This window comes from Diospyros lotus, chromosome 3, assembly GCF_014633365.1.
Source record: "Diospyros lotus cultivar Yz01 chromosome 3, ASM1463336v1, whole genome shotgun sequence".
NCBI classification, from domain to species: Eukaryota; Viridiplantae; Streptophyta; class Magnoliopsida; order Ericales; family Ebenaceae; genus Diospyros; species Diospyros lotus.
This window is the reverse complement of record NC_068340.1, coordinates 42,512,566-42,526,226: the sequence shown is the minus strand read 5'-3', so window position 1 is coordinate 42,526,226 and position 13,661 is coordinate 42,512,566. Positions and strand designations below refer to the sequence as shown.

The 13,661-nt window shown below is 34.4% G+C and overlaps 1 protein-coding gene across 2 annotated transcripts; it reads left to right on the top strand.

Moving 5' to 3' along the window:
- Positions 1–1,523: 1,523 nt before the first annotated feature.
- Positions 1,524–7,105, top strand: LOC127798281 (uncharacterized). Of its 2 annotated transcripts, XM_052331740.1 has the most exons (3): positions 1,524–1,658; positions 6,528–6,729; positions 6,798–7,105. In XM_052331740.1, exons 2-3 carry the CDS (start codon positions 6,540–6,542, stop codon positions 7,049–7,051), a joined length of 444 nt encoding a protein of 147 aa, XP_052187700.1. In that variant the 5' UTR covers positions 1,524–1,658; positions 6,528–6,539; the 3' UTR covers positions 7,052–7,105. The 2 variants fall into 2 exon arrangements, with proteins under 2 accessions (XP_052187700.1, XP_052187701.1); XM_052331741.1 differs by lacking the exon at positions 1,524–1,658 and having other exon boundaries at positions 6,402–6,729.
- The last annotated feature ends 6,556 nt before the right edge of the window (positions 7,106–13,661 follow it).

Genomic DNA, 13,661 nt, shown 5'->3' with positions numbered 1-13,661 from the left:
AGTAAATTTATTTTAAATTAAGTGTGACTAATCTTTAAACATATTTCCTTGTTTTGTTAATTGATGAGAAGATATAACATAAAATATTTATTTTTGATTAATTAATAGCATTGAAAAATCCATATAAATTTAATGCAAATTTTAGAAGCAAATAACAGTTTTGACAGATTTAATGCAAATTTTATTAATTCCACAAATCTTTAAACAAGAAACTGTGTAAGTCAACTTTGTGCAATGACTATCTTACTTATATATATATATATATATATATATATAAAGATAAAGATTCCTAAATATTTATCTATTATATTCAATAAATTGAATAATTTATTTTTTGATGCAATAGAATCTGCTATATTCAATAAATTGAATGTAAGCAGAGCAATAGCTTAGAAAAAAAAAATAGAACAATTTAGGCAATAAACTATGTGAGTCAATTATATGCAATGACTATCTTATTTTTATATATATATAAATTAGTATTGAAAAATTCATGCATTAATCTTGTATTAAATTAAAAATAGTGATTAATTAATTAATTATTAAAATAAACTATTTATTATACTATATATTTATTTATAAATTATAAATATAAATATAAATTAAAACTTCTAAACATGAGCAAGCATGGGTTTTTCAATACTAATTAAAAATTCTCTTGAAATTTAATTCCTTAAATGATAACAAAACATTGAAAATATAAATTTTAACTTATTATTATTTCACTATGCATTAATTTTATTCCATAGTCTTGAAAATATAATATATTAAATCTTAATTAATATTGAAAAACTCACACATTAGTCTTGTATTAAATTAAAGGTAGTGATTAATTAATTATTAAAGTAAAACTATATAATATATTATATATTTATGTTTAAATTATAAATATAATATAAATTAAACTCTAATCACTACAAGGGAAAGTGGTATTGCCGGCGAAGTTTTCCCGGCGGTTTTATGAACTGTCGGGAAAACATCACCATTACTGGCGGTTTTAAAAACCGCTGGTAAAACGTTAGAATTACCGGCGGTTTTTAGAACCGCCGGTTATGGAGTCAACATGACCGGCGGTTTATAAAACCGCCGGTTATAGAATACACATCTCCGGCGGTTTTATAAAACCGCCGGTGATTTTGACCATAACCGGCGGTTTTTAAACCGCCGGTTATGTTTTCCCTTCACCGGCGGTTATAAAACCGCCGGGGATAGTATCTATATAATCCCCGCGCGCGTCCTTTAACCCCTTCGATTTCTTCCAAAATCCCCCCCTGCAAACCCTAACCGGTTCTCTCCTTCGATCACCCTCGCGCCTCGCTGCCTCCCTCGATCACCCTCGCTCGCCTCGCCTTCCCTCCCTCGCTCGCCTCGCCTCGCCCTCCCTCGCTCTCTCGCTCGCCTCGGCTCGCCCTCCCTCGCTCGCTCGCCTCGGCTCGCCTTCCCTCGCTCACTCTCAGTCGGCCTCGCCCTCCCTCGCTCACTCTCAGTCGCTATCGCTCTCGGCCTCGCCCTCCCTCGCTCACTCTCAGGCGCTATCGCCCTCGGCCTCGCCCTCCCTCGCTCACTGATCAGTCGCACATGCAACCAGAGAAGTGGTGATTGGAATTGGGGTAAATTACAGTTCGATTGCTCCGCGATAGTTGTTCTTCCTTGATCAGGTTTGTCTCCAGCTTGTGTATAATGTATCTCTATACGTATGAATCTTGCGTGTTATCCCAGATCCTCTGTTTCTCCGTTCCAGATCAGTAGCATCATCTATGTTATGATTTGATTGTGCTTTGTGCTTTGATTTTGTTTTACCAGTTAGTGGTGATGCTATGATATGCTTGTGCTTTGTGCTTTGATTTTGTTTTACCAGTTAGTGGTGATGCTATGATATGCTTGTGCTTTGTGCTTTGATTTTGGTTGCATTTATAGGCTAAGTTGGTGTCTGTATTTATAGATGCAATTAGCGATGATGAGCTACCTTGGACTTGGGCAAAACAAGAATGAGACTTTGCCACTGTTATACCTGGCCAGCCACAATTTTTAATCGGGTTCATTAAAAATTAAGAGATTCTAGTTAATTAAGTACTTTCCTGTTCACAATTAAATAGTTAATTAATTGGGTGGTGAGATTAATTAAATCTGAACTCAAGACTTTTGGTTGCTTGGATACTATTTTAAATTGTTAAATCAACTCCTGTTCACACTTTTTTTTTAATCGATCCCACGAAGATTTAGTCAATTCAATTAATTCTTTAGTGAGGATTAGTTTATTTTTTCAGGTATTAGGTAACAGCTAGCTTCTCAATAAACTGGTAATTTTATATAATCATATACAGATCATGTCAACTTATATATCCAATGAAAAATACGTTTGCAGTAGTTTCTTATCCAACTTATATATCCTCTGTAACAGCTAGTTTCTTATTTGGTGGCTTATGCATGTTTTAGGCCTATTAAATATATTCAGTAGTTTGTTTAAAAACTAAACTGTAACTATTAAATATTACTTAATGAATTTTATTTACTTATTTATTATTTTTTTAACAGTCCACTCCTTTAGTATATTATATAAACATACAACTCCAATTTTATATAATATATAATATATATATATATATATTATTTCTCAGTCCTTATATTTAGGTATGGTTTATTTAGTGTGAAGTGAGGGGTGGTGGCTTATTTAGGTATGGTTTATTTTATATAAGAATTGGTTTGGGGGTATGCATGGTAGGGATCTCTTCCACTCTTGTAATCACCTCCCAGCCAAGCAACAGGTGGAAACTACACTCACATGCGGGATAACTTTAAACATCAAGCTTTTTCCTTAACACTTGAAACTCTTATGTCACTTGATTTATAATGCATATACTCGATGGTTCAACTAGTCGACAAAAAAGTCAACTAACTTAGCTTATCAGCCCAACCTCCTTCATTAATTTGTCTTTAATTGTATATTGATGATTTTTAATTCTTTCTCTATGTATTTGTTTGTTTATTCATCCTTACATTATACACAAATGTTGGTACATAAAACTTAAAAAGAAGAATAAGAGAAATATTTATTCTCGAAAACTCAAATCAATTCTTAATATTCAAATTCAAATGATTAGATCTTTTGAATAATACATTTTTAAAAGATTTACATAAATTAAAAATTTTGACTAACTAAGAAATATATTAAAAAGAGAATTATATCTTAACTAGCATGAAAACACAATCTCTCTAGAGCTACTTAGGAAATAAATAAATGGAGAAGGAAATAAATCTTCTAAAATAAATATATTACGTTTTTATTTTTTATATTTTATCCTACAATAATAATTACCCAAAAATTTACTTGCTTGTCCCCATCAGATGTGCTTTAGACAATTCAAACACCCCACCCTCTTAGAAAAAACCTGAGGCTAGAAGAAGTTTTAGATATATTCATTTCTGAAGAAAAGCATAGAAGCAGCAAAGAGAAAGAAAGTAATGGCAATTAGATTCATATCCCTATGGCTTTCACTCTTTTTCATATCCCTATGGCTTTCACTCTTTTTATTTATAGAATTATGTAATAAAATAATATGTCAATAATAATTTCAACATCCGAACAAAGATAAGTTATGTAATTTTATACAAAAATTGTATACATACATAAATATATTTAAGAGTACTATTATTTATCTAAATTAGAGATAAAATTTTAATTTAATTATTATTTTTTTATTAAAAAATTAAAAAATACACGTGTAGACATAAACACCTACAACTCTTTAATTTTTAATAATAATGTATCAATTAAATTGAAATTGTGACCCAATGAATGTACGCAGCTTCCACGAAATGGGTTCTTTGAACCAAACTTAGAACCATTTCCATTAATATATATATATATATATATATATATAGCTAGGGGATTTGAATCGGTTGCCATTTCCACTATTAGAAGACATGATTAACAGATGGCTATTGATTCTCTTGATGGTCTTTGTCACAAGAGAGATCTTTGTATATGGCACGTTCATTTTTTGATGAGGGAAATTGTCTGTGCTAATATTTTGTATATATTTTCTATATTATTCTTATAAAAGTTGCATAATTCAATCTTTGAATCCTTATTTTTAGCAGGTTTGATATATAAATTATTTTAATGGAGCTGAATAAGAGTTGGATTAACATATCAAACAGGCTAGATCCTCGATACGAACAAGGAATTCAGGAGTTTATTCAGTTTGCCTATAGACATAAGTCTCCTGGGGCAAGCATATATTGTCCGTGTATTAAATGTGTTAACAGATATTTTCATAAACGAGATGTTGTGGAGGAACATCTCATTTTGAATGGGTTTGACACTAATTACATAATATGGACGGTTCATGGAGAGTTATATGTGCCTCGTCATAGTCGAGAAGAATTTCAAGATCAGGAATGTAATATTGGAGATGATATGGTGGGAATGATACATGATGCACATGGAGTTCCCATAAACAATGCTGGAAGTAGTGAAGAAGCTACGAGATTCTATGAATTGTTGGAGAAGGCAGAAACAGAGTTATGGCCTGGTTGTAAGAACTTCACGACATTATCATTTATTGTTCGTTTACAACACTTGAAGGTATTGGGTGGGTTGTCGGATAAAATATTTGATATGTTGCTTGAGTTGTTGAATGAGGCATTTCCAGAAGGAGTGTCATTGCCACGATCGTATCGGGAGGCTAAGAAATTGAGTGAGGATTTAGGTTTTAAGTACTATAAGTACGATGCATGCCCTAACAATTGTATGCTCTTTTGGAAAGATGCATCAAAGTTGGATAGATGTACTTTTTGTGGAGAGTCAAGGTATAAAGAATACGAGGTGCACGTGGACGACGATATAACGAAGATGAAAAAAGTCGCTTCTAAACAAGTACGACACTTTCCTTTGATTTCGAGACTGCAAAGATTGTTTATGTCTAACAAAACAGCATCGTTAATGAGGTGGCATGAAGAAGGTAGAACAAAGGATGGTATAATGAGGCACCCTGCTGATTCATTAGCTTGGCAATCTTTTGATGAACAACATCCAAAATTCGCTGAAGATAGTCGCAATGTTAGACTTGGGTTGGATGTAAGGACTAGAAGTCATCCAGAAGGATCTATTGCTGAAGGTTACTTGGCAGAAGAGTGTTTGACTTTTTGTGCAAGGTATTTGGATGATGTGGAAACAAAGTTTAATAGGCCGGTTCGAAATTATGAGGGTGCACATGGTCAACCTATCCCAAAAAAGGGGAAATTAGTCACATTGGATGAGATTTCATTGCAACAAGCCCATCGTTATGTGCTAGCAAATTGTAGTACAATTTCATCTTATCGAGAGTAAGATTATTATAACTTAATCTGGTTAATCAATTTTATTTCATAATAAAAAAAATGTGTACTTTAATTTCATAATTCTTATCATTTGCATACAATGCAGGACACACTTACAATCCATTAGATTGGAAAGAAGATGTGCTAGCAATCGTGAAATTACACAAAAACACCATGAAAACTTCCCATCATGGTTTCAAAAACATGTAAGTCTTAACATGCTGCCACCACACCCTAAACATCCATATCTACTCATTTTAGAATTTGCATATATTTATTTGCGTAATGAATTATAAACATGTTACAAAACAGGTTTATGAATTGCAAGTAAGTGGTCACAATGTACCCAATGAAGTGAAAACATTAGCTGCTGGGCCTCACTCATGGGCATGGAAGTATTCTGGGTACATCGTAAATGGATTCAAATTCCACACGAGGCGTCGAGAAAGGAGAAGAATGACTCAAAACAGTGGAGTATTATTAAATGCAAATACTGAAAGTTATGCTAGTTCAAAAGATAAACGTCCTATCATAGGTGATGTTACCTTTTATGGAGTCCTAACAGATGTTGTTGAGATACGATACTCTAACGAATTCAAATTTGTTTTGTTTAAGTGTGATTGGGTTGACAATAACAGAGGGATGAAGGTTGACAGTTTGAATTTCATAACTGTAAATTTTAATTGTTTAATGTATCAAGAGAATAAACCAACAGACGAACCTTTTATACTTGCAAGTCAAGCATCACAAGTGTGGTATGTGGCTGATCCTCTTGATGAAGAATGGTACGTTGTCATGAAGATGACACCTAGAGATTTGTATAACATGGGTAAAAGAAATGTGGTAGGGAGCTGTGACGAGGAAGATGCTTTAATTAGTAATCATGTTGAAATCAACAATGATCAGTCCTTACATGCAGAGTTAGGAGAATCTGATGAAGACTACTCTTCTGGAGAATCTGATGAGGATGGTATGCTAGTCGATATATCAGATGATGACGACAATTCCATTCCTTATACTGCACACAGTGATGATAATGATTTCTAATATTGAAGTGGCATATATATGTCTTCCTTGCATAATATTTAATGATGTGGTATGTATATATGTTTATGTTTTTAGCTTTTTATGTTTTGATTTGTTATTTTTGTTTAACCTAAATTGATATGCTAACAGATTGTTTTTTACATTCAAATCAATAATAGGCAATTACATTGATGGCACCTAAGAGGCAGACTCGTTGGCCATTTGGATCCATGTCACGTAGTATAGATTCACACCACGATGATTCACAATCAGTTCCATCCCATCATCCAAACCCAAACCCAGTCCCGCCACATCTACATCATCCCGAAGAGGACTTGATCCACTCACAATCCAACCCCCAAAACTCACATAGTCAGCAAGGTAAATACCAAAAATTATTATTCTTTCCTAATTCAATTTGAATTTATTGTGGTATTATGTTTTAGCAGGTACAAGCTCTATGTCATCTACTGCCAAGAAAGGAAGAGGAATATCAAGACAAATTTCAAAGTGGGGAAAGGAGAAGATTCATATTGAATTTGATGCTGAAGGACAACCAGTTGGGGAGATGGCAACTAAGTTGGAAACCCAACTAGGTGTGATGGTAAGGAGTATTGCTCCCCTTACATTTACTGATTGGAGATCACCGGGGATGGAACCATATAAGGAGCGCATCTGGCAAGAGGTCTTGGTAAGTAAATAACATCTCTGATTCTTAGTTATCTGACTCTAAACTTTTATACTCTAATAAGGATATCATTGCAGGATAACACTGATGTACCCACAACATGGAAATCAATTTGCTTGCAACATGCTTCCAAGAAATGGAGAGAATACAAAGCCACATTGAAGAGGCATTATGATTGCCATGAGACAGATGCAGCTCGTTTGTCAAAAATACCGCCTGGGGTGGACCCAGAACAGTGGAAGATTCTTGTGGAGTATTGGGGATGTGAGCAAACACAGGTATGTATGATTTATGTATGGGTAGATATATCAGATGGATTATCTATGCTTAGTTCTAATATCATATTACAAGTAGGAACGTAGTGTGACAAATCGTGCCAATCGAGATAAGCAAAAGATGGGTCACACAAGCGGTAGGCGATCACATCCTCAGGTTAGACACCAGGTAAGAATAGAATGGATATTAGTTATATATATTTATTGATAATTTAATTAGTAATGCCTAAACTTTAAATATTTAATATATTTCATATCTTATATATGTTTTTAGATGACTATTGAAAGTGGAGATGAGCCAGATAGAATCAACCTTTTTAAAAAGACACACACCAAAAAGAGTGGAGAGATAGTAGATTCTACATCTTCATATGTAATCGTATGTATTTCTAAAATTTGAAAGTTGTAGATATATTTTGTTTCTTTTACTTGTCGACTTATGTAACTAACTTGTGAAATGTTTTTTGAGGAACAAATGGATGAAAGGTTGTCACAAATACCCACAGATGAACAAACTCCAGATTCGCTAGAGGATGTCTTTACTCAAATACTAGGCAAAGATGGGCATGGCAGGGTAAGGATGGGAGGACTTGGAACATGCCCAACTAAGGTTAGACAAAGACAACAATATCAAGTGCCTCAAGAGCAGTATGACCAAATGCGTGCGCAAATTACTGCCGAGCTAGAAGAAAAATTTCAAGTTCAAATCCAAAGTCAAGTTCAAATGCAAGTTCGTGCAATACTTGAGGCAATGGGACATATACCACCAGCTCCAGACAATATACCACAACCGAGACAGGTATGTCGTTCATTAGTGCATTTGATTTAAAATTACATGTTTACTATATATATTAACTAAACTATTTTGAAATATAGCCATCATCATATGCTAGTGCTTCTGCTACACATGCAAGCACACCATCACCCGAAGCTGAATGTGCTGGATTATCAATACCAGAATATGATCATCATTTAGAGGTAATTCGCTATCAAATAGATTAGATGCTTGAAATTTGTGGACCTGCCAATGTGTGGGAAGAACTTTCATGATTGTCGCACTTTAATCATGCTTTGATAATATGTGCTTGTGGAAATTTGGGAATTTTGATTTGCTTATTTGGCAATTGATCGTGACCTTTATGAATCATGATAATATGTGATCGACGATGAAAGAAAGCCTTTTTAACCCTCTCTGGTCTGTTTGTTTTTAACTTCGGATGCTTGGATTGGATTTCGCTTTCATTTTGGTTTGGATGGAGGGGCTGAAGAACAAGGAGGCTTAAAGAGGCTTTAGGACACAAATTTCTAGCTCTTTTTCCTCAAATTCTTTGAAATGCTCTTTTGGAGTCCCACCTTTTGATGTCTCATCTTTTGCAGCTTCTCCCTCAAAAAACATGCTCTTTATTATTGGACCAGGCATGAGCCTCTCCCTCCCTCGCTTAGTTTTAGACTTATTTTAGAGAAGCAAAATTAATTGTTTTTACTAGTTGGTTTTAAGAATAACTAATAGCTGTTAGTTTTAAGCAAAATTAATTGTTTTGTGGTTCTAAAAACAAACAAACAAACGTAACAAAACAAAACAAAAACGAAAAGGAAAAGCACCGTAACAAACCAAGTTCAAAATATTCATTTATTTTGTTGTTTATAAACAAGAAAGAAAAAACAGGGGATTTAAAAAGAACATGTTTTAATTCTGACTGTTATTACATGCTTGGCCTGAGAGAGAAAAAATGGCTTGGCATCCATCTCCTGGAAATATGTCTTTGGTCTAACTCTTCTCTTTTAAGGTCAGATCCGCAAGATTTTACTACACTGACATTGCATAGAAGTGCAAATTATGTCTGCATGTACCTGGAAAGGGTATCATTGTGAGTGGGCATCCACTTGCCAAAAGTTTCTTTATTCTTTTCTTTAGTTTGTTAATGTGTGCTTTGGCCACATCTACTGGGACTAAGGCTAGTGATTGCTTATCATTCTGTGTGCTTTGGAAGCTTAAATTGTATGTATGTATGGATACTCATGATATTATATGCTAAGTAATTTTTATTATTTTGTATGATATAACAGATTAGTGAATTTGTTCACTTGATGAATGGACGAATACCTCGCCATATTGTTGCTGAGGCAATTATTGTATCCATTGATCCGACCAAATCTGTAGGGGGAGTAGAGCTAGGTAATGAATTTGTTGAAATTAGTATTCAGAAAGTGCTGAAACCTTTGTATCCATTGCCTCGACAATTTTCTGGGATGCGTGTCTTGAGGGATGCTAATAACAGTAAAACTACAATACCATGGAGGGTCTCAGATGTAAGTGTTTTTGTATATAGTTATGCAATTTTGAACATGTTTTATGTAATTTCATAGTTAATGCACATACTTATAGATATATTGTTTTTCAATGCAGATCGAAAAAATATAATATGCAATTTTGGTTGGAGCAGTATGGTGGTGTAGTCAAGGGTTATTTGAGGTCACTCGGACATGTTTTAGTTTAAGGGGTTGATTTGTATGTACAAAATGGTATTGTGTAATGAGATGTGACAAGATTGATCTTTTAAAATTGTAATGGTATTTAAATAGATTTATTATACAATTGTTATACTAGTTGTGTGTAGTGGGTGAATTTTTTAAAATTGTTCGTGATTTTTTGTTATACAGGATTGCATTTGATTAATGTTATACAGGTATACAGGTTTTAAAAAAAAAAAAATTTAGTATTGTTGGTGCGTTTTTGGTTTTCGCCGTGAATACCTTTGCCGGCGGTTTAAAAACCGCCGGTAATGATATTATTACCGGCGGTTTTAAACCGTCGGCAATTTTTTTTAAATAGCCGGATTTTACCGGCGGTTTTAAACCGCCGGTAATTATGTTTCACCGGCGGTTTTGAACCGCCGGCAAATTTTTTAAAATAGCCGGATTTTACCGGCGGTTCTAAACCGCCGGTATAAAACCGTTACCAGCGGTTTTAAACCGCCGGTTTATACCGTTACCGGCGGTTTTAAACCGCCGGTAATTATGTTTTACCGGCGGTTTCGAACCGCCGGAAAAGTTTTTTAATAGGCGACTTTTACCGGCGGTTTTAAACCGCCGGTAATGATGTTTTACCGGCGGTTTTAAACCGCCGGTAAAGAAACAACTTTGCCGGCAAATTTTAGTAACCGTCGGGAATTCTTATTTTTACCGGCGGTTTAAAGAAACCGTCGGTAATTTTTTTTCCCGGCGGTTGAAAACCGCCGGTAATATTTTCCGACGGACGTATTTCCGACAGATGAAATTACCGCCGGTAAAAATTTTACCGGCGATTTTTTTACTTTTTCCGGCAGTTTTTTAACCGCCGGAAAAAATCAAACCTCTTGTAGTGAATTGTGAGGAAGTATGGATTTTTCAATACTAATTAAAAATTCTCTTAAATTTTTTTAATTTCTGATTTTAAAATTTAATTTCTGCAATGATAATAAAACTTTAAAAATATAGATTTTGATTTATTTTTCTTTCACTATGCACTAATTTTCTTCCATAGTCTTGAAAATGTGATATCTTAATTTATAGTTTTGAAAATATGATATATTAAATCTTAATTAGTATTGAAAAATCCATGCATTAGTTTTGAAAATGTGTTATCCTAAATCTTAATTAGCTGAAAACTTGTGCATTAGTCTTACAATATTAAATTAAAGATAGTGATTAATTAATTATTAAAATAAAATTATTTATTATATTATATATTTATTTATAAATTATAAATTAAAATTAAAATTTCTAAAAGTGATGAAGCAGAGGTTTTCAATGCTAATTAAAATTTCTCTTGAAATTCTTAATTTTTGATCTTGAAATTTAATTTCTATAATGATAACAAAACATTGATAATATGAAGTTTTATTGAGAATATGAATTTTGACTTATTTTTATTTCACTATGCATTAATTTTATTCCATAGTATTAAAAATATATATGATTATATTAAATCTTAATTAGCATTGAAAAATTAACCCATGCTTTTAACTAACTTAAATATTAATTTTTTTTTATGGATTTGCTAAGATATCATATTTTCAAGACTATAATATAATAAATTAAATATTTCTTTAATTTGATGCAAGTTTTGAATTAAGGAAAAATAATTCATCATTGATTGCCACTTGATAAAATAGTTAGACAGATTTTAATATATATATATATATATATATATTAATAAGATAAGATTCGTAAAATTTTGATGGCCCCATTAATTAGTCTCAATGTGGTTTGTTTTTCATTTTTAGCAAGTTGTAGTTTCAATCTGGTTGCTTTCTTATGGTCCACATTTAGGACAAGCCTAATTAAATATGCATTATTATTTTGGGTTTGTTAATTACTTGACGAAGTGAAAGTTGGGTAATTAAATTGTGAAGATCGAAGAATATATATAAACCATCAAGCTAGCTAGCTACGTCCTTGATTCTTCAATAATTCATTTTGTATTTGACCAAATCATGCATGGGCTGAACCAGAAAATGTATTAATTTAGAGGGGTCAAATTTAATTTTAATTTTAATTTTTTAACAAATATAAATTAAAAAATTAATGTTTAATAAAATCACTTTAAAGATTATAAAAATACAAAGTTGTACATGTTCATTATTATCAAATTAATGTATATGCTTGAAACTTACTTTAGGCACTGGTGCCTGTTGATTTTTGTTTGTTCTGGAGTCGCACCTAGCTAGCTAGCTAGGGATATATATGAAAGAGAGAGAAAAGATACGGAACAAATTAAGTGAGAAAAGAAAAATGAACAAGAGGAAGCAATATTGGAAGGAAGGAATGAATGAAGAAAATAAGGACGGGGCTGGCTGGCTGGCTGGCTGGCTTGCTTTAGTACTGAAACCTTAATTATATATCCCCACAAAAGTGGCACCAGTACCGGATCCGCATGGGCCACATTGGCATGGCAATGGCAATAATTAATTAATTAATAATCGGAAGGAATTGGTGGGGTTTCTTTACTAGCTCTCCTCCTCCGATCAACCTGTGCTGTGCCCTATATATATATATATATATATATAAATGGAATGGAATATATACCGCTCCTTTCTCTTTCATCTCTTTTGATCTGCAACTGTTTTTCTCTTTTTGTGAATGGTGGAAATCTTAATTGAGCTGCGGCTTGTCCATGATCTCCCCCTTGACCTTGAGGAGTTCACGTACGGGAGGTCTCCGACGTCGCATCTCCTTTCTCTTTCGGATCTTGCATGCAAGGCTGGCACCACCGCTAGCTGCGTCGTCGGCCTCGACCGACCCTTGAGAAGCCGCCGCCGCCACCAATCCCATCGCCAAATTCATTCATCTCCCCATATATACCTTGATTAACAATCCAATAAAAACGCGTACGATACGATATATATCTATATACATATATAGCTCGACCATGTTGCTGTACAAGCCGAAGAAGAACCAGGCTGGTAAGGGCGGCAAGCGCCGGCCCCATCCGCTTGGTCGTCCATGAGGATGGGCTCGTCGCCGGCGTCATCGGCACCGCCCTCAAATCGTACTCTCGGGAGGGCCGCCTGCCAGTGCTGGGCTCCGATCTGAACGATTTTGATCTATATTGCACCGTTGCCGGAACTGAAGGTAGAGGTAGGTAGTAGTGTTTGGAATTTATTTCTTTCAACAATTTTTTTGTATTTATTAAACCAGCTGCGTGTCTCCTACAAGTTGTTTTCAAATAAACTTGGGGGGGTTGGGTGGGTGCAGCCTTGAGTCCATGGGAGAGAATTGGGTCGATGGGCGCCAGGAATTTCATGCTGTGCAAGAATCAGAAGGCTGCCGAGAGGGAGGGCAAACAACTTGAGGTTGGTCAGAAAGGGAACAATAACAATGGTTGGAAGGCATGGTTCAGCTTCAACAACAAGTAGTCTCTCAAACCACCTTGACATATCTACCTAGCCATTCCACAGCCAAAGTGAAAGTGGGAGTTTGATTTTCGATTAGCAAACAAAAAAAAAAAAAAAGGGTGGTGGTCTGTGGAAGTAAAAGGAATTAAAAACAGAGTTAGGGCTTCTTTCTTTTTGTTTGCCCCTATCACCATATGATTAATTTTGATATTTTGAAATTTGGAAACGAAAGAGTTAAGAGGCGCGAGTCCCCCTCTAGTGATTTGATTTGATGATATTTCGGAGTGCAGTTTTGTTTACCCCCTTTACCGAGTGTGACCATCACCCTCACTGATTTTGTGAGGATGAAAAATAACGGGACGGCATAAGGGTAAAATTTAATTGTTGTCCCGTTATTTTTCACCCTTACAAAATCAGTGAGGGTGATGGTTACCCCCGTTAAAGGGGGTGAACAAAATCGCACTCGATATTTTG

Excerpts from the sequence above, each read along its gene's own strand:
- LOC127798281 (XM_052331740.1), top strand. The coding sequence starts at position 6,540 with ATGGCACCTAAGAGGCAGACTCGTTGGCCATTTGGATCCATGTCACGT. Across the intron at positions 6,730-6,797 it reads AAACTCACATAGTCAGCAAG|GTACAAGCTCTATGTCATCT; the intron begins GTAAATACCAAA and ends ATGTTTTAGCAG.